At 38.4% G+C, this 26,806-nt stretch overlaps 1 protein-coding gene across 4 annotated transcripts in view; it reads right to left on the reverse strand.

The window, feature by feature from the left end:
- EEFSEC (eukaryotic elongation factor, selenocysteine-tRNA specific) overlaps positions 1-26,806 on the reverse strand; it is a 121,261-nt gene that overhangs the window by 73,140 nt on the left and 21,315 nt on the right. For all 4 annotated transcript variants that reach the window (XM_058812964.1, XM_058812966.1, XM_058812965.1 and 1 more), the window contains 3 exons: positions 15,530-15,737; positions 13,250-13,346; positions 11,498-11,662 (listed from right to left, as the gene is read on the reverse strand). In XM_058812964.1, coding sequence (XP_058668947.1) covers positions 11,498-11,662; positions 13,250-13,346; positions 15,530-15,717 — 450 coding nt within the window. In that variant the 5' untranslated portion in view covers positions 15,718-15,737. The remainder of the gene's footprint in view (positions 1-11,497; positions 11,663-13,249; positions 13,347-15,529; positions 15,738-26,806) is intronic.

The raw sequence follows: 26,806 nt of genomic DNA on the forward strand, positions 1-26,806 counted from the left end.
ATGGCCATGCCCAGATACAGGTATGGCTCCAATGGTTTAAAATTATATTTATGCAAATACACTGAGGAAAATTATCACCACACAACGGAGATTGAGGGAGACATTAATAAAAACTTAATCACATTTAAACATAAATCTAACCTGAAAATTTGATTCTTCATAGGTAGGAAAACAGCAAGAAAATCAGCATGTACTTTAAAGCAGTTCACATAACTATAAAATTTTAAATCACATCAGTGAGTTCCCTGTCGAAGTGTATCTAAATCCTAATTCAGATAAAAAGCCCTAGTGTCAGCATCACTAGATGGCATGGAAAAAATGAAAGGCAGGATTAAAACTTCATTGCTAGCTGATCAGAAAGGACATTGTCCATCAGGGACAACAAAGTAATGTAAAAGCAAGAGCAGTAATACAACGCTTGATTTGCAGCATTACTCTCACTGTGCCAGAAAACGTGAATGTTACGGATTCAGAATAACATTAACTCAGCCCACTCCTCATTCTGGATATCTAAAGGCATGTTTTTACAACTGTTTGTAATGTATGTGTCACATGGACTAAGTCTTTCTTGTGAGTCACACTATAACCACAGAACTATGCCTGAGCATTAACTTTTCTTTCTCCCCTACTCCATTTAAATCTGACATAAAAACTTCTTTGCCTCTTTACCCATATATGCACCTTCAAAGCATCTTGCCAATATTGAATACATGAAACCCTCCGACAAGAATTAGAACCACCCTTATTTAAATAAACAAAACAAACAAAAAAGCCCAAAACCCTTATCCTCCTGAAAATTAAAAAACCAAAAATTCACAAACAAAAAAGAAAACAAAAAACCACAAAAACCCACAAAGCAACTGAATAGAACCCTTACCTTCACATTCTTATTTGTGTGTTTTTACTAGAAAATTACTGTCATTTTTTCAAAGATACTGATTAATTTCCTGCCAAAAATACCCCTTTAAGAAAAAGCACCTCAATGTTTCTAGTAATTCCCCACATTAGTTCAGCATACACGTTTTACAGAGGTGGAGGCAGATGAAGCCACAATTGCCTTCCCTAAAAATATTCTCCTTACTCTTATTAATCCCATTCTCTCTATTCCCAACAGTAAATCTCAAGTTGTAAAAAAATTCCCCCCTGCCACAAAGATTTAAAATCTCCAAGGATGTCTCCAGAAGTGCAGCCAGAGCCTGTGATCTCAGCTCTGACAACAGGGATGTGCTACCTGCACAGATCACACATCTGGAACGCTGATTAAAAAATGGAACTTCAAAAACCTCCACAGAAAGGATGAGTAGGCAGGAAAAGTGAAGATGAAAACATGGCAAAGACAAGTGAGAGGGAAGACCTGAAAAAAACCCCAACATTTGTACAACGAAAAATGTTTGACCACAATTGTATTTTAGAACTTTTGACTTATCTGTTAGTGCTTTCTGCAAGAAAGAAAAGCAGACACTGAGACTCCTACCAACCCAGTAATTCTCCACCATTTTGCTACTATTTAGGGAAATACATGCCTGAAATATATTAACACACCAGCATAAATGATACTGAACTTCACTCTTAGGTAACATCGCAGATTCACCAGAGGGCTCAGAACAATTGGGGCCTCGCTCTGTATCCCTATTTTAGAGAAGTTTCTCCACCTCCATCCTTAGGAGATTAAAGACCTACCCTGGGGTGAAGATATCCAATAACCTCCTCTTGACCCAAACAACAGAGCAGCCCTTGACAAGGCTGGAAGGAAGCATTAATATCAGGGTCTTTGCCACTTTAATACCCTTTGTACACACAACTGCTTTCCCCCAAACAAGAACATCATGTCAGCAACAGAAAAGGGAACATTTGAAACAGAAACACATGTTATACAAAACATTATTCTTGTTCAATCACCACTTGACTCCAACTCCCTCCTAAAACCAAATGCAAAATAGTTCCCAGTGGGATTTACTGTTGTATTTTACTTTATTTTACAAAGATCTGCATTTAGACAAAACCAACTGGTGTTGCTCTGCGCTGACTCAAGGCCAAACTGGACATTTATTTCATGTATTGAACATTTATTCTAATCCTTTAGTAAAAATACATACTTTCAAGCTTCCCTTTTTTTCTGTGGTTTTGAGTGTTTGCGGTATACCTGCATATTCCTCACTCCCTCAAGACTTTAAATTGTTGTCAGCTAATCTCCACCAGCAGGACTGACGTCTTCAATTAGGCAAGAAAATACCTCATGAATAATACACATATTTCAAAAATGAACTTATTAATAACAGTACATATTTTGTCCTTAAGCCACCAATTAACTTTTTGCAGTCCTATGTACTAGGTATTGCACATCAGACAAAAACCTCCTCTAGGGATGCTTAGCATAACAGTCTATTGAAATTCATCACATAATTAATATTAAGAAAAAGCAACTACAATACAGTTATTGAAATTAAGAAAACAAAAACAAGTAAGTTAAAGGAATACCAAGAAAGAGCAGAAAAACTTCTAGACATTCTGAAGCCCCACACAAAACTTACATGACAAACAAATTTCTGACTTGGTTTCCATACCTCTATCCCCTTTCTGTTGAAGAAAAAACCTTGACAGCTGTATATATACACTGGGATTATTTATTTCCATGAGTTAATCTGTTCTCATGGCTGATTTCTGCCACCTAAACTGCACAAGGATTAAGGCCACCTCTGCTATTCTTCTGCAGAACCTATTACATACCCTATAGACAAATATTGAGGGAATATATCTTAAATACAGGTTGCCTAGAGAGGGACAGCTCAACTAGTAAATCTTTCACAAAGGCCTGACAGTTTTTAAGTCTACAATTTTAGTATTTAAAGCTGTATTAGCTAAAGAGACTCTTTAAAAGGCTATTTGAGCTTTCCTTGCTATTTCTAAAGTGTGAAATGTTTATTCTTGATTATTCATTCATTAGAGGAGAAAGAAAGAGAAGCCAATTTTATGTCATATGCTTTGAAGTTAATCTTTACTCCCTTGAAGAGCCTGGGAGTTTGCAGCTTTCATTTCAAACAGTTGCAAATGGAAATCTGTATCTAGGCATTCGTATCATGTTCATCACAGCACTATCTGGGCAGCTAAACTAATTTTAGCATTCCAGCTGATACTGTAAATATTGGCTCTCTCTAGCATTAACTTTTCCAATTCAAACTGCACCAACTATTATAACATGAAGTGATGGGAATATTTTAGTGAAAAGATGCATCTCATATTTAGTTTCAGCAATACATGTTATTGTCACAGGCATATGATGATTCAGGTGAGGAGCTGAATAAACACTTAAGAGCAAAGTAAATTCTCACATAATTTTCATGGCAGTATCAAAGAATAAAATGCAGAGAGTTCTCTAAGTGAAGCCCTCTCAGAAACACAGAGTACAAGGCACGAAATCCACAGAACTTCCTATGGTGTTATAGGAATACTTCAAGAAAGTACTCTGGTAATAAATACAGATTTCTGTGCAGTTATGCACTAATCCATTTTCTTCTGTCTCTGGGTCATATTTATTTTCAGCAGCATTGGTTAAGTAATGTTTTCAATATTCAGATCCTTTCTTTGCCAGTGGCCAGAGCTGAGCAGAACTTTATAACTTACAGACCACAGCTTAGTTAATGTGGCACTTGCTGAGCTGTTCTGCTTCTAAAAGCCTCATCAAATGAGGAATTGTACTGTGTATGGATGACCAAGGAAGAAGAAGAGTGACATTCCCTCCCTTCATTCTGATTACTGAAATTTTGCCAAAGCCTCCAGCACATGAATTTGAATATTTAAAACATGAGAACTCCTCTCTGCCTTTACTAAGCCTTCTAATAAAGTTAAATTCCCAGCAGCAATGCCATGTGAAGGCTGTGTGCACCATACAGGAGGTTACCTTCCCAATTACTATTCAAGCATCCCACTAAGATTCCTGCTCCAACTGTTTGTGTACATGCATGTTGGTCTGCTTTCAATTAAACTGCACTGAGAACAGTTCTACCTGGTAAATTAAAAGAAATGAAAATAAAGTTAATGACCTGGCAGCGGCAATGCTTAAGCAAACAAGTTATGCAAACACAATCCAGCCATCCTTTGCTTTAAGGAGTTACCCTAAAGTTAAACAAAAAGGCATTTGGATGAAACTTGTGACTACTACAGCAATGCCCATTAACTTAGTTCCAAACTGATCTTGAACCCCAGGGTACACAAAGCCAGGAACACAACACTTGATCCCTGGAGCTGCAATGGTTCAACAGGAAAGATGTTACCTACTAAGTCTCAGGATAATATGTGCCTTTTTGTTCAGCTGTATCCCAGTCACAGCTCAAATTTGCAACAGCAGATGAGAAAATGCAAGAAGAAAAAAGTTCAATCTATGGTATAAGTAGAAATGACCAATCACTTTGAAGAGCAAGCTCTGAGACTGGAAAGGAAGGTAGAAATGGACAAAAAAGCACAGGGAGAAGAAAAAGTAAGAGTGAGCAGATACAGAAAGTTGAGAGAATACATAAAAATCTAGATGTCAGGAGTAGCTCATTAGATGTTTAGTTTTCTTTTCAACCTCATTTTGGAATAACAAACTTGCATATTTGTTTATCTTTGTGTGCTGCTATAAAAAGGCCAAACTGCTCACTCATGTAGCAAACAAGAACAAAACCCATTTCTCCATTTGTGGCACACCTGTGCACTGGCATTTACCATCAGATCCTGCAACCCAGTATGCTGGTAGTTCCGAAAGAGCTACAGAATACTGAGCATGAGAGACTACACATGGACATCACATCTGCCAGCACTCTCCAGGAGTCTGAAGAGCACAGTAAAGAGGCAAATGAGTGGGGAGAACTCCTACATACATGGGGCAGCACATGCAGTCACTAGTGGAACCATCACACTTCAGTGCCAAGACCAACCTCAGAACAACTCTGCCTGGATCATTTTCCTGTCAGTACAGTGGTTCCTTCTTCTTCAGCTCAGTTTCTTCCCCACCTTTTATTTCTGTCACAACTTTCTTTAGCTTTTCTAGCAGTTCTCAGGGGACAAAATGTTTACTGAAATCTTGACAGAAAAAAATCTATCTTGATTTATCTAAGAAAATCAGTCATCATATAAAATAAAAGTATGACATTCATATCACACAGTATTTTCTTCTACTTAGAGTCAAGATCATCTTGCATTATTTTTTCACTTTTAGCTCCACTAAAGAGTGTGCCAGTTCTTAGACAGTAACAGTTCTCTGCACTAAGTAAATATTAAGGCAAAATTATCTGCATGGCAATGGCACAAAATAACACACTCCAAATTAATCTCATGCATTAGCCACTACCAGTCAACACTGCAGATAACCCTGCACAAGCAAGCAGTGCCATGGAAATGCTGCAGAAGTTAATTCTACCTTGGAGAGCAATGCTGTTTCCAGCAATGCTGCATGTCTAGGTGGAGCCTTGATCTCAACAGACATTTTATTTAAATAGACAGAAGCAACACAGAAGTTACAACTCTCTTCAGATTCCCTGCAGGAAGAAACTCATATGCTTTGCCTTCTAATGGATGAGAAAAATCACCCAATCTTGTACCCAACTGTCTCTATCTGGCAGGGAGCACATGGTACATCTAGACCTCCAATAAAAGCAGAAAAGCTGCAGATGAATTTCAGTATTTGAAGAGTTAATTGGCCAGCACTGACTAGGCCACTTTTCTGCCTGCAGAGATCACATTAGACACACAAGCTCCAGAAATAGAGTGTATGGTTTGGATTAGCACTGCTCAGGTTGGCTGCTCTCCCCTGGCTTCCTTCCCTTCTGCTCAGACCAAGTAGGAAAAAATCAAAAGCCCCACAACATATATCTATTATGTATTATCCCTGGTCCTGAATAAGACAAACCTTAATGCACAAAGTCCTTTATCTTGCTCCCTCACTTTACTATACCTACATGATACTCAAGAAAACATTGCAAGTGTTTTGAACTAAACATTGTACTTTGGTAACAGGTAGAGAATGAATAGCAACATACAAATCTCTTGCTGAATGTTTTTATTCCTGAGGGGGTTTTTGTAAGTTTAAAGGTCTACAGTTAACCACAATTTTGTATGTTTTTTTAAAACAACCTTAAAATGGATTTTGTGCTTCGCAGTCTTTAGGTGGTTTTTTTTTGGTTGGTTTGGTTTTTTGTTTTGTTTTGTTTTTTGTTTTTTTTTTTTTGAGGGCTTGGTGTTGGTTTGGGTTTTTTAAAAACGTGAACTAAAACAGAAATAAGAAAACAAAACCGAACAAACCACACAGTAAAAAGTTACAAAACCATGCTTGAAAATGAGGGAACTGATCTTCAGAAAGAACTCAGCATCTGCTACCCTTATTCTCTTAAGAGATTGAGCCAAAAAGATTTGAGAAGTTTTTATTGCCAGATCTAAATTTCATTCCACAGGCACGGGATCAGATCTTTCATCCTCCACTTAACCACAAAGAACTGTGCAGAGCAATTTTGTTCTTCCAAAACAACTGATAATATCCTAAATGCTCAAAGCAGAGTACTTTTCAGTATAAGCCAAATCCTGCATATTTTGCTTTTAAGTAATGCCACAGCAGATGCAAAACCAGTAGGATTCACACTGATGTTTTCTAGGAAAGAAGAAAATCTCCAAAAAACCATAACCCGTGTTTCAAGCAGCAGACAAATAATAAAAAAAAGTTTCATTCTTGTCCTGAATTAAACCCCAAGTAAAACATTATGTTTCTACATTTCGTTTATTGCTCTAGGAGTTAAAGTTCTTGCATTTTTGCACCCACATCTTTTAATATGCACCATAAACTACCTTTTCACAATTTACCAGCTACATTTAGGTAATTCTTTCTCAACTCAATTCTCTGAACTGCCCTTCTTCACAGCACTCCAATGAGTGGAAAAAAAAAAAAGTTCAAGGCAAGCAAAACTCCCCTTCAGCAGAGGACTTGTTGCATTTTAAAGGGTGTTTGTATCAGTATTGAGCAAGAAAAACCCAAGTAGCACAGGAAGAAAGAGATGTAGAAGCAATATTTAGACATACTCTCAGAATATACAGCAAGGGTTCTCTCTATCTGCTAAAAGCAATCAACATTGACTGCAGTTTGGAAGGAGAGTATTAGGAGGCCCAAAGCGCTCAAAATTGTAAAAGGAAAAACTTAACTTTAAGACTGTACCATGAAAGTCCACATACAAACATCTTTGTGATCCAATTCAGTGGGGTTTGATCCAAATTTGTTTTCTGAGACTTAACTGTCCTCTGACAAGGCTTAACTGTGCAACTCTGATTGTGCAAAAGTCCTTAAATAAACTAAAATTAATCCTTACTACATGTATACACATAATAAAGCTCACTAATCAGAGGTCCTGGGACATCAGACAGACTGAGGCACTTACATGGACAAAAGTACATCTCTGTTACAATTTTAACAGCTACAATGGTTTGAAGGAAATAGCCTTTCAAATACTATTTGCGTTATTCCATCAGACAGTGGGGAATTTTTTTTGTTGTATCAGTGATAAAAGCTACAGATCATTTGCCAAAACACAGACCAAGGTTATCTAGCCAACAAAAAAGCTTAGGAGGAAACATCTCTCTTCATATGATGAAAGTATATGAAGCCATGAAGCTTCCCAGTATCATGCAAAACTATGCTTCTTTAAAGTTCATAAAGTCAGTTTAATTTGACAGTCAATAGGCTCTTGCCAAGACAGAATCACTACTGGGTTAAACCAACACTCTCATTTACTAGGAGGCTTGATGAGATAAACAGAAGCAAGTTCCTCACATTTTTCATATCTAAGTCTCACATGAGCTTGTGAAAGTTCACCTGAGTACTGAAACAATCTGTTTAACTGCTCTCCAACAGGAGGGGAGCATTTTGTAAGTGTGGTTGCAACTTTTGAGACTGAGATGCTCCACACTAAAAATGGCAATTGACTAGTACCAACCTCCAGGATGGTCAAGGTTGGAACTGGTAAGAATATTTCTCTTTCCTTTTAATTAGACTTATTACACAAGAAACAACTTTTTACAATACAACACCAGATAAGTTATTCAGATTCAGCAGAGTGAGAATCCCCACACGATCCCTTAAAGAAAAACATGGATGTAACCACTCAGCAGGAACACAGCTACTCAGCATTCGAGACACTCCCAACTTCTGACACACACACACAGTACAAATGGCAGCACTGGACTTTACAGAGTTATTTACCTCCAGCAGCCACTCAGCTTGCACCAATCTGCTCCAGCATTTGTTAGCAATTCACTAAACAGGACAAACAGGAACCTGACTATAAGACAAAGAGAAAAGTTTCTACTTCTTGCAATTCCTGAAATAGAGCCCCAGCAGTGGTCTTCATACTGGGCTGCCACATCTGTGCTCGGGGTCTTGTGTACCCACAGCCCTGATCACAGCAAGGCAATGCTGAGTGGACACTTCCAGGATAACCAGGTCCATGAGCTGTGTACACCCCTCTCTGCCTCCTCACCCAATTCAGACTTGACCTTTTCTACAATCTTTCTCACCTGGATAAGGAAGGCAAAAGATACTTTCCTCCACTGAAATGAAAACACTTTTCTTTTTCAGTTAAGTGTGCTATAAAAAGACCCAGCAGCACTGGAGTTTGACATTCATCCTCATTTAAACTGAAATTTCTAAACAACAGATACTTTAGATATCAGTAAAATAAAAACAAAACTAAATTGCAAAAAATTCTTATTATTCAAACTCCAGTAACTTTTATAAAGCAGAAATAGAAGTGTCACGAGTTGTTGCAGTTTATAAACTCAAATACTATAGAGATTGAAAGACCACTGAAATTATCTTAAATGACATTTAGAATTCTGCCAACGCTATGTTTTTGCTGCAGAAATCCTAGATTCATGCTCTTCAAGGTGGATTTCAAGTGCTAAGGAGCAAATAGTACTAACTCAATTGGATAGTGAACTGTTTGCTGTGTCAAAGCTTTTTTCCAAACACACATATATAATTTTTCTTTTTGCCATATGGATAATCAACCCCAGATGGCAATTTACATAGGCAAAGCATAAAGGAATCCATGCACTGCTGGTGCTCTCAGCCTCAATCAGAGCCAGCATGGGCATTTGAGAATGTCACTGTTTATTTTTAATTGCTGTGTCCCTCCTTTGTGCAGGTTCAAGCGGTCAAAGATGTCGAAGTCCATTAGCAGAACTGGAAGGTGATGCCACTCCATTTGGTGAGAGGGTTCTTCAAATTTAAAAAAAGCAGCTAGTTTGTAACGTCCCTAAATGTACCAGCTGTCAATCTCAGTTACCATTGGGTCAGGGCAAAAAAAGGTCAGAGAGAGTCATAAACCACAATGTGTTGTGAAATGTGCTTCCTCCGTTACCTTGTACGCCTGAGAAAGGTTTGACCTTTCATAGGTATCCTAACCCAGCTCTGCATGATGCTGGCAGGGGTAAGTACAACTCACAGCTCACACTTACAAACATTGCTTCCTTCTACTGTGCCTCGGTTTCCATACCTGTGCAACATGAAGGTGAATGCCCACAAGTTGCTAGTGCCAAAATACAAAATTCTGCCCACAGCTATTATTATCCCAAGGCATGGACACATCTCCCATTTCACACACAGCAGTGGAAGGTTTAATTCATTAACAGCAACTGGAAAAATAACTAAAACTTAGAGGGAAGTAGTTAATGCCATAAGAGCCAAGTGATCTGGCTTGTCTGGCAAATGACCTGTTCATCTGCTAAGTTGTCTGTCACTTCAGTGACTACTCTCCCAGTCACCTGGGAAGAAAGCCCACTAAAAAACTCACACGAAGTCTTTTCCACTGTTGGAAAACATACAAAGTCTATTTCCATTTTTAAATACCAATTCACAAGTTATTTACTATATTTTTGTCATTTCTTCCTTCATATGGATTCTCAAAAAGCAGATTTAGTTCTAAACACATTTCTTCAAAACATTCTTGGACTACAGATGAAAAGCAGAATAGTAATTTCCAGATATAATCTAGTGATGCATTCTTTCTTTGCAAGAAATAATTACTCTGCCCTGTCTCCCCCGTCTCCTGCAGCACAAAATGACAGGAAGTTTGGCAAATGCTATGCCAGAAAGAAAGCAGTGAACTCGCTATGCAAGGCCCTGTTTGGGCAGGAGCCATCTCCCACTCCTTGCACTCCTGACTACTTGTCCCTCTTTGGACCCCAAGCACAGGCAGGCCCAGGACTGAGAACAGGACACAACAGCAGAGGAAAGAATGCTGCCAAGTGGAAACCAGGAGAGGCTGAAGCTACAGCTACAATCCCAGCCAGTATATTCCATGCAGGAATTGAAAGCACGGCTCCCAAAATAGACTGCATGCTGTAAATGAGAATATGGGCAGTGAGGAACTCGACTGGGGAAGTAGAAATGTCAGAGTATGTATAGTACAAATCACTTCTATGCAAAGGACAACAGGATATAAACTAGATGGCCACAGGTATCACTGAGTAGGCTGGCCAGAAATGAACTGTCCACTACCAGCCAAATATCTCAGGTGAAATTAGGATGCCTCCTGTAGCCCTTCACTTGCCCAAACAGTACAGTGAAAAATGAGAAAACAGCATGTTCACTCAATGAAATACTAAGGTCCTTATAGTAAAATGACTTGAAGATAATACTGACAGCACCAAAGGAGTCCCATCCAGGCTTGTTAGGCCAGAACTTGCCTGCCCACAGAATGTAATGAGCTCGGTCCCCATTTAAGTGGCAGCTGCAAAATACTCCTCAAGTCTTAATTCATTTTGGGCAATTAATGCTAAGGGAAAATCAAAGCAGTGATAATCAGCACCTCTGAAATAGATTTCACATGTTCCAAGCATAAAGTCACTTTGTTTTCTTTTAAAGGATGAATATATTTTAAGGAAATTAAATAGTAAGAACAGCTGAGCAGTTCAAAGGCCAGTGGAAGGTCTCTTTGACTTTCTACTGGCTCTCTGAAGAGCCCAATAGCAGCAAGCCACCTCCTGCATCCCAGCAGTTCTCTCAGAACATGCTGACACAAATTAAAGCCTCAGCAAACAAAGAGAATGTTCATCAAGCATTTCAATGCCCTCTTCTTGTCATTACCTTTGCTTTCAGACATTTCTGGAAGCCTACCTACATAGATTCTTTTGCAAACATCCTCACTGCAGCACATCTCAAATGAGAGTAACCTCCCTCAAACCTTGTTCAGTCCTTGGGTGCATCTCAGCTTGGAAACATGCCCATTTTGCTTCTCTGAATTTGAAAGCCTAACATGCTAATCTAGATCAGTCTTCTCTTCATCCAACTAAATTATTGAGCAGGTAACTTTACTGACTTATTTAAAAATCACTATGCCTCTTACTGTTATAAGCTGGGTTATAATAGAGTACAAAAATAAAAATTGAAAATAATTCAGATTGGATGAGAACACTCTCTTCTTTGTTGAGTGTTTCTTTCTATCAGGAAAACCAGGGGGAATGAAAATGAGAGACTCACCTTCAGGGCAGGAATCTCCACATTGTCACCAAGGCTAACAGAGCCAGAAAGAATAGTCCCTGTCATCACTGTGCCTTGACCCTTAATAGAGAAACAGTGGTCGACTGCCATAAGGAAGTGTCCTGAGGGGTCTCTTGATGGCAGGTAAGCCTGAGACTTCAAGACCTGAAAAAAAAGATAAAAGCAGCACCATGCCTGGGTGAAAAGTCATGACAGCAACACAGCAGAAGGCAGGCAAATGGATGATTGATTGAACAAGCTTGCAATTTTACTGATTTCAGGCATCTCCCAATGAGCTCAGAACTCACCAATGTCAAATTAACTGTGTGTGCCATAGGGGAGGTGCACACTTAGCAGCAGGAACAGTTCGATTTTCTGCCTTAGAAAGATTTGGTGCTGCACATTTAGCTTGGTTAGCAAAACCTCACTGGCGATAACGTTGCTGCCAAACTCAATATAAACACTGCAGCAAAGCAAAGAGGAAAAGAAACTGTATGTGTGTCATCTCCCCCTTTTTCCTGTCTCTCTCAAAAGGACAATTTTACAGAGCATTTTGCTACTTCAGCTTTTTTGGATTTTGTGAAAATAAACTTACATACAGATATTAGTGCCCCATAAAGCCCATCTCTGTCTCCCTCCCAGAAAAACTGTAATACTGGGTTAAGTTTCAAATTCAACTTCCCCTTCAGATTTTTGTTAGTGCCTCTTGAAGGATCAATCCATTAATAAAACTACATAAGTACAATTTTCTAGAGAAATTCTCTGAGTTTAGCATTTTTCTTTTGTTGACAAATACTACATTTCTTAAAATATATCAACAGACAAAAGATTTTAATTATAGAAAGGAAGTAATATACTCAACAATGTTTCAAAGGAACTGGTTCACTCCTGTCTCAAATCACTTTTGATCTCTTTCTCTGTTATATCACCTGCATATACAATTGGTATTGCCTTTAACATCTGTTTTTAAGGTCAAAAACTGCAGCCCAAGCCCAGGTTGTAATGGCAGAACAATGGAGAGTCTCTTAGGAAGGACAGAAGGGATAACAGCTCCAAGTTCAATGGCAGGGCTCACACAGCATTTGCCAGCTCATCTAATATTAGGTTTCAATTGATGAAACAGCTCCAATGAGAGTTTCCTTCAAAGGTTTTAACCCTGGAGAACATCCCAGTAAATCCAACAGGAGGCAGATAAAGGCAGAAGTCAGCACTTGCATATATCTTCATCCCTAGAAACTACTGAGGGCAGATTGGTCCTGGCTAAGTCTGGTCTGAGGCCACACTACATCACATCCCCGTGCCCATCCTGCCTCTCACAGCCTGGCAGGTGATGCAGCATTCAGAGCTCAGCAGCCTCGTGCAATATCCTGCCTTTACACAAGCCTGGCTGCCCAGGGCCAGGCATCCCTAGATTTTTGATGATGATGCTGCACCTTAACTTCAGCAATTTTTAAGTATTTTAAACCTGGCAGCACCCAAGTCAGAATTTGACAAGTCTTCAAAGAATGATGCCTTTGTTTTGGGACTTTTTTCTGTTATCTTAAGAAACAATGGCATCCCTCCAGGGCAAAGATGTTCCTCTCCCTAAGCTAATGACAGAAAGGGTGACAAGTCTATTGCAAGCTACAAACTGCTCTCAGTTACTTTAGGTATCCTGCCCTTCACAGTATAAACACCATACCATGTAACGAAGAGTTTTTAACATCTGAGAATGGATATTTTGATGTTATTATTATGTTCTTCAGTGAGTACCTCAATTAATTCAGAAATACCCAGTGGATTCTCAGACTCCGGGGCTTCTGGTCCACCAGGCTTTGCTGCCACAGCAACAACAGGACACCCAGAGAATCTGAAAGAGAAAGACTTTCACCATCAGACCACATATCTCCTACACATGTCAATACAGAGAACTTCCAGGCTCATCTGAAGGCTAGGAAACTCCCTAAAATTCTAATAAATCTGCTCTTCTCCCATTGTGACTGACAATTTCTTCCTGAATTGCCAGCAGATCAGCACTACTGGACCTCACTATGAAAGCTTCAGTCCTCTTGCACATTAGCTACTGATTCAGTGCTGTGACATCAAATGCAAGATTCAGCTTATTTCACAAGCAAACATCTACTGTTATCCAGTCTTAATGAAGTGCTTTGCATCCAAAGTCACTTTAATTGGAGACCAGCATTTTTTAAACTTTCATTAAACAATTAAAATTCTAAAGTCATAACCTTCAAAATGGGAGCCAAATGCAAGATGCCTCATGATGCCTACCTGAGTCTGCAAGATCTGCAGACAACAGAAAGATCTAAATCTTCTGAAATCAAAGTCTGCAAAACTCACAAATCTCAAATACACAAAGGTTCAGAGAGGAGCAGTACAGCCAGCTGACCTCAGTTTACCTTTTATCCTACAATCAGTTCTATTCTTCAAGTCCTTAACTTACAGCAGATTTTCTCTTTTTTTTTTTTCTAAAATACAACCTAGTGTAATCAGTAATTACACGAAAAAGTGACTTGCTCTCTTAGCTTCATTCTTATGCAACAGATTCAGACCAAAATTAATTATTTTGGCTATCCTCTTGACACCCACCCCTCACTGATTTTCTCACAAAAGGTACCAAACTGGAGGGAAGAGATGGTGCTTTGCTAAAGAAATGTTAAGTTCTAGAAAGGGAGCTCACTCGGTGCCCCAGCTATAACCAGGCACATGAGGTATTTTCTTTGTTTACACGCCATAAGCCTGAGGCATCTAAGGACAAAGGGTAATAAAAACATGCACTAAAAATTCCTGTGATTAACCATGAAACTTTTGGAAATGCATTTTCATAGAAGTATTTCAGAGCACTGTATGGCAATAAACAGAAATTTACATGTAACCAAATGCTTTATTCCTCTTCCCATACACCAGAACAAACTGGAGTAATTGTATAGTGCATTTGGAGGCACTTTCAAACATGATCCAGCCCGACTGAAACTCTTACTCCATCAAACCAAATTTCTCTCTGCAGAGTTTAGATCCTGCTGGACAAAGGGAGAAGCTGATGTGCAAAAAATTTTTTAAAAATAGAAATTCCATTCACAGGGACAGTTTGCTTTTAGTTTTGGTACCAATTCAGAGGAAACTGAGTTTTGATTAGGTAAATTCAGAAGCATCAAACTATGCAAATATACAACAGTTACATTTCTCTGTCTTTTTTTTTTTGCCTTCCATACAATTTCTTGACAACACTACAATAATTTCCCCAGCATTGGTGGCAACATCTTCTCTACAACTGCAACAGCCTTCAGCTTTGCTGACTGCTATGGAATTCCACATGCACACCTATGTGTGTAGAGAAAGTATTTCAACAAGTAAGCTTTTTTAAAGAAAAACGAAACCAAAAAACCACAATTGTCCTTAGAGGCAGTTGTCAAACAGTATAACCATATATCCTGCTAATAAGAATAGTTGAGGAATAGAAAAGCATTTTAAAACCACACATTTGGAGATTCAAAGTCAAGTGGGAAAAAACGCTGTGGAGAAACTCCAAATGCCCGAGATACAACAGAGCAGGCACTTTGCAATCCCACCCACATCAGCAGTGCTTTCAAAGCACCATCAAGCACAGACTGCACATGACAAAACTGAATTTTGGTTCTCTCTCCTCTGCACTCTGAATCCTATTCCTTTTTTCCTTCAACTCAAAATGTGACCCAATAGTTATGTCCCCTTATATCTCTGAGCAAAGCAAAGATGTGCTGTAACCACATCCAACAGTTCTTCACCTGGATATTCTGGCTTTGCATTATCCTATCCAAACTCCAAGCAGCTCTTTAAATCTAAAAGCTTAATTGCAGGAAAACATTTCTGTATACATGATACTTGCAGAGGTGAATTTGGAATTGCTTCTGAGTTTCTGTAAATCTTTTCACTCTCTTCACATAATTTTTGCTAGATATGCCACCATGTTTAGAAGCACCTTGGAAGAGAAATGTTGGCATTTTTGCCAAAATAAATTTTGTGATAAGTTATCTGTTAGTATTACTGCTCACTTACTTGGTATTTTCCAAGGTCTTCTGCATTTTCTTAGTCATCTTCTCAATGGCACTCTGTCTCTTCCCCTCTGGAAGGAGATCTATTTTGTTCAGGACTACCACCATCTTCTGGCAGGCAATTTGCCCAATTACCAAGCACTCTGCTGACTGTGTCTGCATCCCCTTTGTCACATCTATCACAAGCATCATTAAATCGATAATCTGGGCACCTGGAGGAGAACTCACAGTCAGTATTGCCACAGCATAAAAAGATTAAGGATCATTTTCTCAACTAGTTTCCATTTAAAATTGTCAACATATGTACAAATGCCTAGAAAGACAAACAGAACACAAGCACTGAATTCCACAGCTCTTTTGAAATTAAGACCTTGGGAATTTAAGCTATTATAGGCTATCACTGAGTCATAAGAACCAGGGAAGAATGCGATAGTTCAAGTCCAAGGCTGTTATCATTGCATTAAAAATATACTAAGAAAATTAAGCTTGTAGCAACACAGGCATGACATTTGCCTCAATTAAAAATTATAATATAAGCAGACAAGCAAGAATCTAATACAGCCAAAGAAACACATAGCAACACTGCAGGGAGCTGCACACTCAGAGCAACCCCAACAAGAGCCAACCAGGTACCCCATAAAACATCCACAAGCCTCAGTCCCTACCTCCCTCCTATCACTTTTCTTTCCAAGCCCAAAATTTCATAAAAGTGAAGACCATGACCACCACCAGAGACAGGTTTATCCCAAGTCTAAAGAAATTCTTGAATCCCTCAGTGTCAGAAAGAGACAATTCAAAACCTGCAGTGTATCACCATTCACTCCCAATTCTGATCCACATAACTTGAACAAGTAATTTCAAACACAAGAACAGATCTGATTCCTAGATCTCTTCATAGAAAGGATCCTAAATTTTAGGCTGACATTACCTATCATGCTTATAGATTATTTTTATTTTTCAAAATATTGTTGTCATGAACCCTTAATCTTTTGATTGAAGCAACCTGAATTTCATGGATTTAGTTTTCAAGGAAGCTTCTGATGAACACTGGGCCTTCCACTAATTACATTCAGAATTTTCTTGTTTCAATTGAGGTAACTGAAATGCTCTGAATACTAAAACAGAAAAGTGCAACAGACTCAAGTGTTGAGAAAGTTTAAACATAAAAAAGTAACAAAAAAATTAAAGCTTTAGTACCAGAAAGTCATATGCCAAAAAAAGCACATTTTGAAAGATAAAAGCTGGAAATCATGTAAAATTCCAGTTCTCTAACTTAAGTACTTTTAATATTGGCTTTAAGATCAGAAGAGCAAGAAATCAATACAACTGTTCCTTGTTTCTCCAGGCTGTCCAGCCTTTCCCTTGCCTTTTTTTGCTTTTAAGGCTTTTACAATGGCTATGACAACAGCTCCCCTTGTTCCCAGTTCCCATGAACTCAGGATAGGAAATCATTCCGAGGTTGAAGTGCATGGGTGAATGAGTGGGTGGGAACTACAAGAAGAAAAAAATTATGGCTACAAATGACTATTTCAACCTACAAGACCTTTCATCTTGTAAAAATGAATGTTAAGCCCTTCAGAGCACTAGTTGGATAATTATAGTATTTCCAGGGCTCCTGCAGAATTTTCACCAATCATTTCAAATATCTCTCCCTGACAAACCAAAGATGGGCATTATATCTTCAAAAGTAGTTTGCATTTTTATTGTTTTGGGAATTGTAGTGATTTAGAGCTTGCTTAAATTTCAATAAAAACATCATCAAGCCTGTACAAAAGGCTCAGACTTTACACACCACCCAAGTGCAGACTTGAAGGTCAGAAACCAAGGGAAACAAACAGCATGAAAATGGTTTGAGTGGGACAAAGCACTTAACAATCAGAATGGACCCATTTTTGTGAATGCATACAGCAGGGCTGTTTTAAACCTAATACACAGATTTTGTATTACACTGTTCTACACAGCTGACATCCTGAAAAGGAATGGGAATAAATAGAAACCACATCATCAAGTCCAATTCTTTATTAATACTTTAAAAGGGACATTTTGGTAACACAACAATGCTGCAGCTTGAGCCTTACCAAACATTACTGTGACTCCTAAAGCACAGTGATCCTCATGCTCCAGAACTAAGCCAAAGCCACCAGATCCAAACCTGGCCTTGAAAAGATGCATTATGTACAGTGTGGTATCTTTCCCTCCAAAAGAACACAAAATCTGCACAGAGTTGTAATATGCAGTTTCAGTAAAAGGGGTCACTTTACCTTGAAGCTCCAAATCAACTGCTTCAAATTCATTTGCTATACTCAAATGCTTGCAATTGCTATATTTATGAATCTATTAGCAACAACTTAAAAGAGCCATAAAAATCACCAACCCAGTTGCTAGAAGGCTGAGAATGTCTGCCTTGTGGCATTGCCTCATCTTCATAGAAGATGAACTAAGAGAAATAACGGTACAGTCCATGAAAAACACCAGAAGATGCACCATGACACTCCAGACAAAAATATTTCAAGTCAAGGAGAGCAGCAGCACACACGAGTTCACAAACACTGTCAGCACAACTACTGTGCCTTCTCCAAAGCCCCAGTGACTGGCTGGCCACAGCTCCTGAGAGATGGCACAAGCTGGGGCAGAAGGCACAGCTGGCACAAGGGCAGGGTGGGAAGTGCTGCCCTTCACAGGATCACGGAATCACGGCAAAGACCACAACAGCACTGACAGAAATACCTGAACTGCCTTCTCACCAAGGCATAAGGATGTTTTGTAATGTTTTGTATGTGTCCACTCACGCATGTCAAGGCAAGAGTGCTCAGGTTTACAGGACCCTTGAGTTACAAGGTGAAAAAATATTGCTAAAACTTGGTTCCTCAACTTTCCTTTCTGAGCTGATTAATAAACCATCTTTGACAATTCACCTTCTTCTCAATCCCCCATCTTCTCCTACATAGTTTTACATTTTGGTTTATTCTAGAACCCATTTCTTTCACTGCCCATCAGTCATGCATAAAGTTCAATAAACACTAAAAATCATCTAGATAAGTGTACTAGGATTCACCAATGTCACATTTCAAATCAGGAAAGTTGGCAAGATGACAAAACTGTAACCCTCTCCCATGGAACATTTTCATGCAATACATTTTCTCCTCATAACATATAAATGGTAATAGCAGACTTAGAATATGTTTAACTTCAAATTTACTAAATCTCTAGTAAAGAATTAGCTTACTATCATATCAGAGTTCAGTCAACAAAAGAAACAATATTTCTGAATAATTTTCTCCAGCAGAGTAAGATTTAACAAGAAACAGTGAAGCAAGGATGGACTACATCAATATTCTTTTGAATACAACCTCACTTGGAAAGATTTTTCAAATGGGACATAAAAATATTGCAGATATACTATGTGGAGATTCAAAAACAGTAACAAGAGTTAAAGAAGGTGAAAATATTACTCACACCTGCACTATCTGATAACAAAATGTCAGCCATGGGGTCTTGTGCCAAATGGAACAGAAGAACTGAAAGAAGTCATAGGACAAAAAAAAGCACTCCTCAAAAAAGGAGACAGAATATGGGCCTACACAGTTAAAACTAGTAATAGGGAAGAGATTATGGACTACTTGAATATTCCTCAAACCTTCAGAACAAGAAAATGGCTTGAAATTAGTTTGAACCAAGCAGAGACACACGCAAAGGACGGGTCTGCATACCAGGAAGCACAGCAATCAAAAACATTTTATCTGCACTGAAGCAGGTCACATAAAATCAATGAAAAAGTTAAACTAAGATACTCAAATTATTTCTTCTACAGAGAAAACAGGGGTGTAACCTTTTATTTACCACTTCATCTATGAAAGACATGTTCAAGAACATTGAAAAGATAAATCCTGACATGTGACTTCTCACTTTGCTTGAAAATGAAAGATCAATTATTGGAGTACCCTTTGTGTGATGACACACAGCTCAGATGAAGCCTTGCAAAAAGCAAATGAAATAAACAAGTTGTCATCAGAAAACACAAGGGGGTGGAGAAAGATGGGCATTATACTTTAAAGATAAGCAGCTAAACCACAGCACAAATAAAGTAGATAGTCTGAGTGAAGAAAAACAAACAAGAAAGATAAAACATGAACTGAGATATTCTGGATGACAGCCAGATACAGGAAAAACACAAGACCAGCAGCACAGCATCACAAAGACTGCAAGTGCCAGCTAAACCTGGAGGCAGCAGCACTCATTTGTATCACAAAAGTGACAGGGAACACAAAACTCAGAAAATAAGAAAAATACCTTCAGAGACAAGATCAAGAAAAGGTCCAGCTACTGCTTTGAACACACAACCCATGCTTGCTCCTGAATTTTGAAGAGTGTCTGATTATATAAAGTCATCAAGGAAGTAATTTATTACTCTTTACTCAGGATTTGAATCACAGATGTCAGAGATTATGACATATTTCCAAAGAGCAGAAGGAAGCAACTCAAGCTTCCCTAAAGTGCACTTGCAACATCATTCCTAGCTAGCTCTCACTCTTGGATCCTGAAAGAACTCACCAGCCTGAGTACACTGAAAAAGAATAGTATGCCTTTCAAAAGTATGTATTGATCAACATTTAGTCTTTTGGAGAAAATTCACTGCATTCTCTCTATTTGCATTATTTAGTTCAATGTATCTTCAAACCATTGCTGAAATAGGAAACAAAGCCTGCCAAGAGTTCCAGGCAACAAGGCTGCAAACCTTCATCCCCTCCATCAAATTCACTCCTCATAAATGTGTTTAGTGTCACACACAATTAGTAAAAATCAGCTCTTATATCAGTTTCACATGGGAGTAGCCAAGATATCAGATGCATTTTGGAAAACAGTAAAGCACTGTAATTGCCATGTTTTATTCTGCAGCAGAACATTTCATATTAAATAATAAACCTTCTTCAACCTCAACCACAGAGGCTGTTGCAGTTCTGCATGTACAGGAACTCAAACCACCTTCCATTGGTGCAGCCTGCATGCTTGTAAATTTTATACCCCAACTCCCAGACTGAGCTGTGTCCCTGCAGCAAAACATAATATTAACACTAACTTAGAAAAAAATTACATTATTAGATCTAGGAAGACAAACAAACAAACACTTCAGCCTCATGTATTAATTTATCAGTTCCAAAAATGTATTAGTGTTTTATTGTACATGCACTGAGCCCACTTTCAGAACCATCTAGCTACAATTTCCAAGCACTAAATTAGCTACCAATTCCTTACTGAAAAGCTCACCCAAAAGGCATTTTCAATAAATAAGCAGAATCTCAATTGGTTTGTCTTTACCAAATGCAGACATAGAATATGAGAGCCTTTTAAGCAGTATTATTTTGGCAAGCGTAACTAAAATATTGCATTGTATTCCCAATAATAAATCAATATAAAGCTGACTTGGCTTCAAAAGGTGAAACCTGGTGAGTAGAGAGAAGAGGGGATCAGGTCCCTGTGTGAACAAAGGGGACGTTTTGCTTGTCACACGTGGAACATAGGCACAGATTCTGAGTGGTGCCTTCTTTAAGCTACTGTGTCCTGTCCTGTTTGTGGTAATCTTTTTAGCTGACTTTGCACAAACAGTACAACTCTTGTTCACAGGCAGCAAAAGGAAGCAGAAAATGGAATTTGAAATGTAAAAATAAAATAATTGTGGGCCATGGGCTATAATTTGATTTCATGCTCTACAAGGAAATGAAAGAGGACTTCCTTAAACATACTTTTGGGTTTTTTTTAAATATGCTTTTTACCATGTTAGGATTTCCTCTAGTGTAGAAGAGAAAATAGGATTGTAGAAAATGTACCGTTCTCAAGTATCATTGCTACTCAAGGGCAAAGCTCTGTTTTAATGTGCACTTCCCATTCTGGGGAAGAGGAAATTCTTCAATTAATAAACCGGGTGGACTGAGGCGAGTTTTTAAGGTTTAATCAATTTCATCTGCACACAGGATAAAAAGACCAACTATTCTACCATTTTTACCTCCGCTATTCCACTTCCAAAAAAAAAAAAGAAAAAAATTAAATCAATGTTTTATTTTAAATTCTTTGAGGTTAGTATCTCCTGTCTCAGGAAATATTGTCTATATCATGCAGAGAGTATCCAACTTCCCCTTTCACAGCCCCCTCCCCCAACTTTTTTTTGTGTTAAGAAACTTTATTCAGAAACAACTGAATTATTCCCTGTTTTTATACAGTTGCACCCTTGGGAGATGTTACAAGTCACACAGGATTTTGCTAGTTACCTTAGGGGAGGCACTGTGATGAATAAGGAAGATGTTTTACAGGATATGGAATCCCCCAAAATTCAAATAGAAATAGGAGGTGTGATGCAGGGAGAGGTATGCACTCAACTGGGGAACATGAATTACACATGAAGAAACCTTCTGTAAAGCAATGCAAAGGAAATACTTTGAAAAGGAGCTCATGGAGCTCAAGCATCCCACCATCACTTCCAAAGGAGCTCAGAGCACAAACAGTGAGCTGTGCAGCTTCAAACTCCAGAGCATTTGTAACATCAGATAGAAAGCATCACCCACAACATTTCTGAATGCACAGTAAAGCTTAAAATTAGAAGCATTAGGTCATTGCATGAATTCTCTTCAGATGAAAACCAGCCACTCTGGTTGGTCTGTAACTGAGAGCTAGAAAGGGAAAGCAGTGTGGCCATAAGGACATACATAATTGGAAGAAGTCCATTTCTTGTATGCCAAATAACAGATCTATTACAGTTATTTATTTTACTCAGTAAACGTGAGTCTAACTCAAGTAGTAGGTGATAACTTTTTATAAGAAATAAAAGAGTTCTTTTGAAAGTATGTCACACAAAAATCCCCTTGAATATACTTTATACTTCATCTGGAGAAGAAAGAGTGTGCCATATTGTTCTGAGGAGGATAAAGGATAATGCCTCTACCATCTCCTTTGTCAAGTCATCCAAGGATCTGTCTTGTTTGACTAAGTTCTAACAACATGTCAGAAACAAGTCTGTGTTCTTCAAAGGGAGGAAATGCCTGTAATGATTAGAGTATGTCAATAAGCTTGATCAGCCATGCTGAAGTAGCACAAACAAAGCTGATAAAGCCTCTATGAAGGTCAAGCTAAGAAAGACTGACGAGGATCTTCCAATAATTTTTACAGGCTGGTCTAGCCATTGCAATATAGTACACAGGATTAAGCTCACATGAAATGGATGAGTTACTGAGAAAAAAAAAAATCACAAACAAACCCTAAAGTGAAAACACTCTCAAAAAACATAGAACAACACAAAGATTGGAAGAAAGGAAGAAATATTATCAGGAGATCCTTTGCAGGGATTTACAGAATGTAAGGATTCCCATGTTGTCTTCAGCCTCTTCAGAGGAAAACCAAGCCTGAGAAATGTCTGAACACTTTGGTAGTTTCCACCACTTATGGAAGAGAGACTATTCTTAAACAAGGTAAATACAGGATGCCCTTGCTGCAATCTGACTAAATTCACTGGTTAAACACACATTAAAATGACACATAGTATTGTAAAAAAAATATGCAAAATTACAGAGAAACCTTCTTTCAAAGACTTCCAAATAGAAATACACTATTAAAGAGAGATTGCTATGAACCTTTTAAATTTAGGTAACACATTAATTTGCTATTCTTGTCCTCCCCTCTCCCCAGCACAAAAAGAACCTCAGTACACCTCACCTCCTGCAGCCTGAGCATAAACTAGAGCAGCACAATAATGGCCACTGCTAAGGACACATCCTCACATCCTTCCACAGCCAAGGAAAGGCCATGACTAACATCCTTCACTTCCACTATGAAGACAAAACATGCAAGGGAGAAAGGCAATTTTACCCACGTGGTTTCAAGCCAGGGCAATCACACACTTTGCTTTGTTATTGTGCTGATCTACATCACTACCTGCAGTGATCTAGGAGTGATCTAGAAACAGCTGTCAGTGAAAAGGCTCTGGCACCTGCTCATGGAGGCTGCAGCTCCACGAGCTGGGAAGTCCCTGCTCCCAGTTACCTTTCCCCAACACTGTGTTTATTGAGGCTTCCCACAGCTTATAGTGGGTCTGATGAAAGGCAAAGTTGATGCTCAGACCAGCCAGCTCAACCCAGGCACAGCAGAGAGCTCTCCCTGAGCCAGCTCCTGCAGCACCCCAGGGAGAGCCAGAGCTGGCACAAGCAGGACCAGCCAAGAGTTGCAAAGGTAACAAGGGGAAGAGCAAAGCAAACCTCCCGATTCTGGGGACAAGATGCTGCTGCAGGCCAAGGGACTCATTGAACAGCAGCCTGAGGAACTACAGAGAAACTTAAAGCTGAATAAATAGTCCACAGATTGTTAGGAAGAATTGAAAGAAACTGAACTACATCTGTATATACACAAAACTAGTGCAATAACTTCAGAAAATGGTGAAAAGATACAGTCATTATATGCTGTTCAATGCAAAATTGTTTTAAGTTTAGAAGCAGCAAAGAAAAGTAAAGAATTAGACTTTGCCTATATACAATATCATATTGAAATAAAATACTGCATTTTGATCTGGTCACTTTCTGGAAAAGGAATCTTAAAGATAAAGTAGCTTCAAAAAACGAAACAAGACAAATGCAGTTAGGTCCTCCATAAAGAAAAATTCACGTTAACAGCACACACTGAGAAAAGCAAATGAAGTTGAGTGAAAGAATGGAAATAAAACACCTCTAACAAAAGAGCACAATCAATCACATAATTTTAAGCAGAACAATAATTCAAATTCAAATGCTAAATACCATTTGTCTTTACACAAATAAAAACACAGCTTTGATATTTACATCATTAAGATTTTAGACCTACATCCAGCTAGATGAAGCCTCTTTTTTTTTAATGAAACATTTATGATTTTATCCTGTGTAAGAAGTATTAAGATGAAACTTAAAGAAAGGGATACTTTATTCCATCACTGACTTTCTTGTTTGTCCCTCAAAACCAATCATTTCAGTGATTTCCAAAGAAAATGTAGCAAACCAGATGAGTGACTACTACAGTCTGGCATTTAAATTCCTGCTCTTTAAATAAATATTTGTCAAAAACCAGAAAATCATCCCAAATGGAAATCCTATGGACAATGAGGGGAGAGCAAAGCAAACAATCCTTGCCTTGTAACACGAAATGCCATGTAATACATAGCATGTGTAAAAATGGAGGTAAAGCACCATATGAGAGAAGACGTCATCCTTCTTCCATATGTACAAAAATCCTGTTCTGTAATATTACCTATTACTAGATCTGAATTTCTATATTGACAGGGCACAAACTGGACAGAGTCCAAAACAGACCTCTACTTATTTTAATGCTGAAAACATAAACTATGGTACAGTTGAAAAAAGCCTACATATCTTGGAAGAGCAACAATCATTCTGAGTAGACACAGATGACTGCTACAAAAAAAGGTAGCATTTGCTGAATTACTCAACACCGTGGTATTTCAGCTGCATTAATTTCTTTCTTGGCATGAAGTCAAAAGTGCAGAAATTGTGAATTAGTTAGCAAACATTAACTTTTTAAAGTGTCATTCATACATATGTATATGCAAATATAGACACCAGTAAAAGCTGAGAATTTAAATATTTAGGATACCGCACAAAACTACAGTTTTAGCATTTTAGACTGAATGTCATTGTACTCCATGGCTGATGAGCTGTATAATCTGTAGCATATAGTAAGAAAAACTATTATTTCATAGACTTGAAAGAAAAAGAAAGCATATAAGAAACCAACTAGATTATTACTATCCAAGTAACAAACCTGGTTTGTCCAGGGGTGTTTGGTGGGATTTTGTTTGTCTGGTTTTTGCACTACCTATATTACACCTAGCAGAAAAAAGTTCAGCTTCATATTTTGGAATTCAGGCTATAAAACATTTCAGGCTATTTCAATATCTCTAAGTTCCCAAATGAGATACAAAAATGGCACCTGTAATTCCACCAATTCATATCAAACCTAAACTTAAGAGATTGGCAATGAAGTGCCCTGTTCCTTTTGTCTGGAGTTGTTCAGTTCATAAAATAAGCTTTCTCAAACAATGGGACAGTAAGTTGTGTAAGAAATAAACACTTTATGTTCATGCTTCAGGAAAAAAGATGCAAAGTAAGAAAAATGGAAAATGGATACTTGTAAAACCCTGCTTTGACCTCCTCAGATGATATTGCGTGCTCAGGGTTCTAGTAAGCTTTCCTAGTGCCTAATGAGTGATTAGTTCAAGTTTCAGACTTGTTACTCAGAGGTATTTTGTTTTGGTATGTGTCTTTGCACAGCTCTGAAGAGTTAAATGTGAGGTAACATTACACTTGGGCCTTATATAGTGACCATAAATGGTCCCTGATGGTCCATAAAGTCTTTACTGTAAACACTGAAAAGCAAACAGGTCAGAGGACCAAGAATAAAAAAAATTACCCTTTTTATAAGTCTTGACCCATATCAGCTTTACATTTGCTCTCTACAAGATCTCCTGCCAAGTTTCAAGGAAAAAAAAGTAACTATATTTGCATGTGATAATGTTAAATATGTGGCAAAAAACAGAACTACAAGTATGACCATTCTGTCCTTTGCATGTTTCACAGATTACAGCAGAGACCATCTCTGAAGCTATTTCCAAGACCTGAAAGAGAAAATAGCAACTTAGCAGTATAAAAAGAATCAAACATCTGGAAGAACTGCAAAGGCACTGAACCTGCACCAATGAGGACATGAGCCCATGTCCAGTTCTGACTGACTTCCACATGTCTGGAGTCCTCTGCTCATCTCTAATGGCTCAGTTCACACCACACAGACTATTCCCAGCTTCAAGAATGCTGCACCTGAGGTTTCTCCACTAACTGGAGTGTGGAGACAAATAATGAGTGAAAGCCTCTGTGGTACCTACAAATATGGAAATTCCTGCTGCCTCCCTGACACTACAGGATGCTCAGGCCAGAGCTGACAGCAGCCTATACCAGTATGCCTTCCACTATGAATGATAAGTCAGGCAGAACCAGGTTTATACTGGAAAGAGAAAAGCAGTACAACAATTAGTGGAATAACTTGATCTATTTTCCAAGACTGTGTCAGGCAGAGAAGCCCATAAACAGCCACCAGTGTACACATTTTCCCTCAAAGCAGTGAGCTCTTTCAATAAGTGAACTCCTGTGTTAGCTTTTCAGACAATTTAACACTCTGATTTCCAAGAACAGACCAACTGATAAGTTTCCCAACCAATGTGTTCATATTTCTGCCCATATTTGAATCTACTATTGCATAC

Source organism: Ammospiza caudacuta, chromosome 12 (assembly GCF_027887145.1).
Source record: "Ammospiza caudacuta isolate bAmmCau1 chromosome 12, bAmmCau1.pri, whole genome shotgun sequence".
Lineage (NCBI taxonomy): Eukaryota > Metazoa > Chordata > Aves > Passeriformes > Passerellidae > Ammospiza > Ammospiza caudacuta.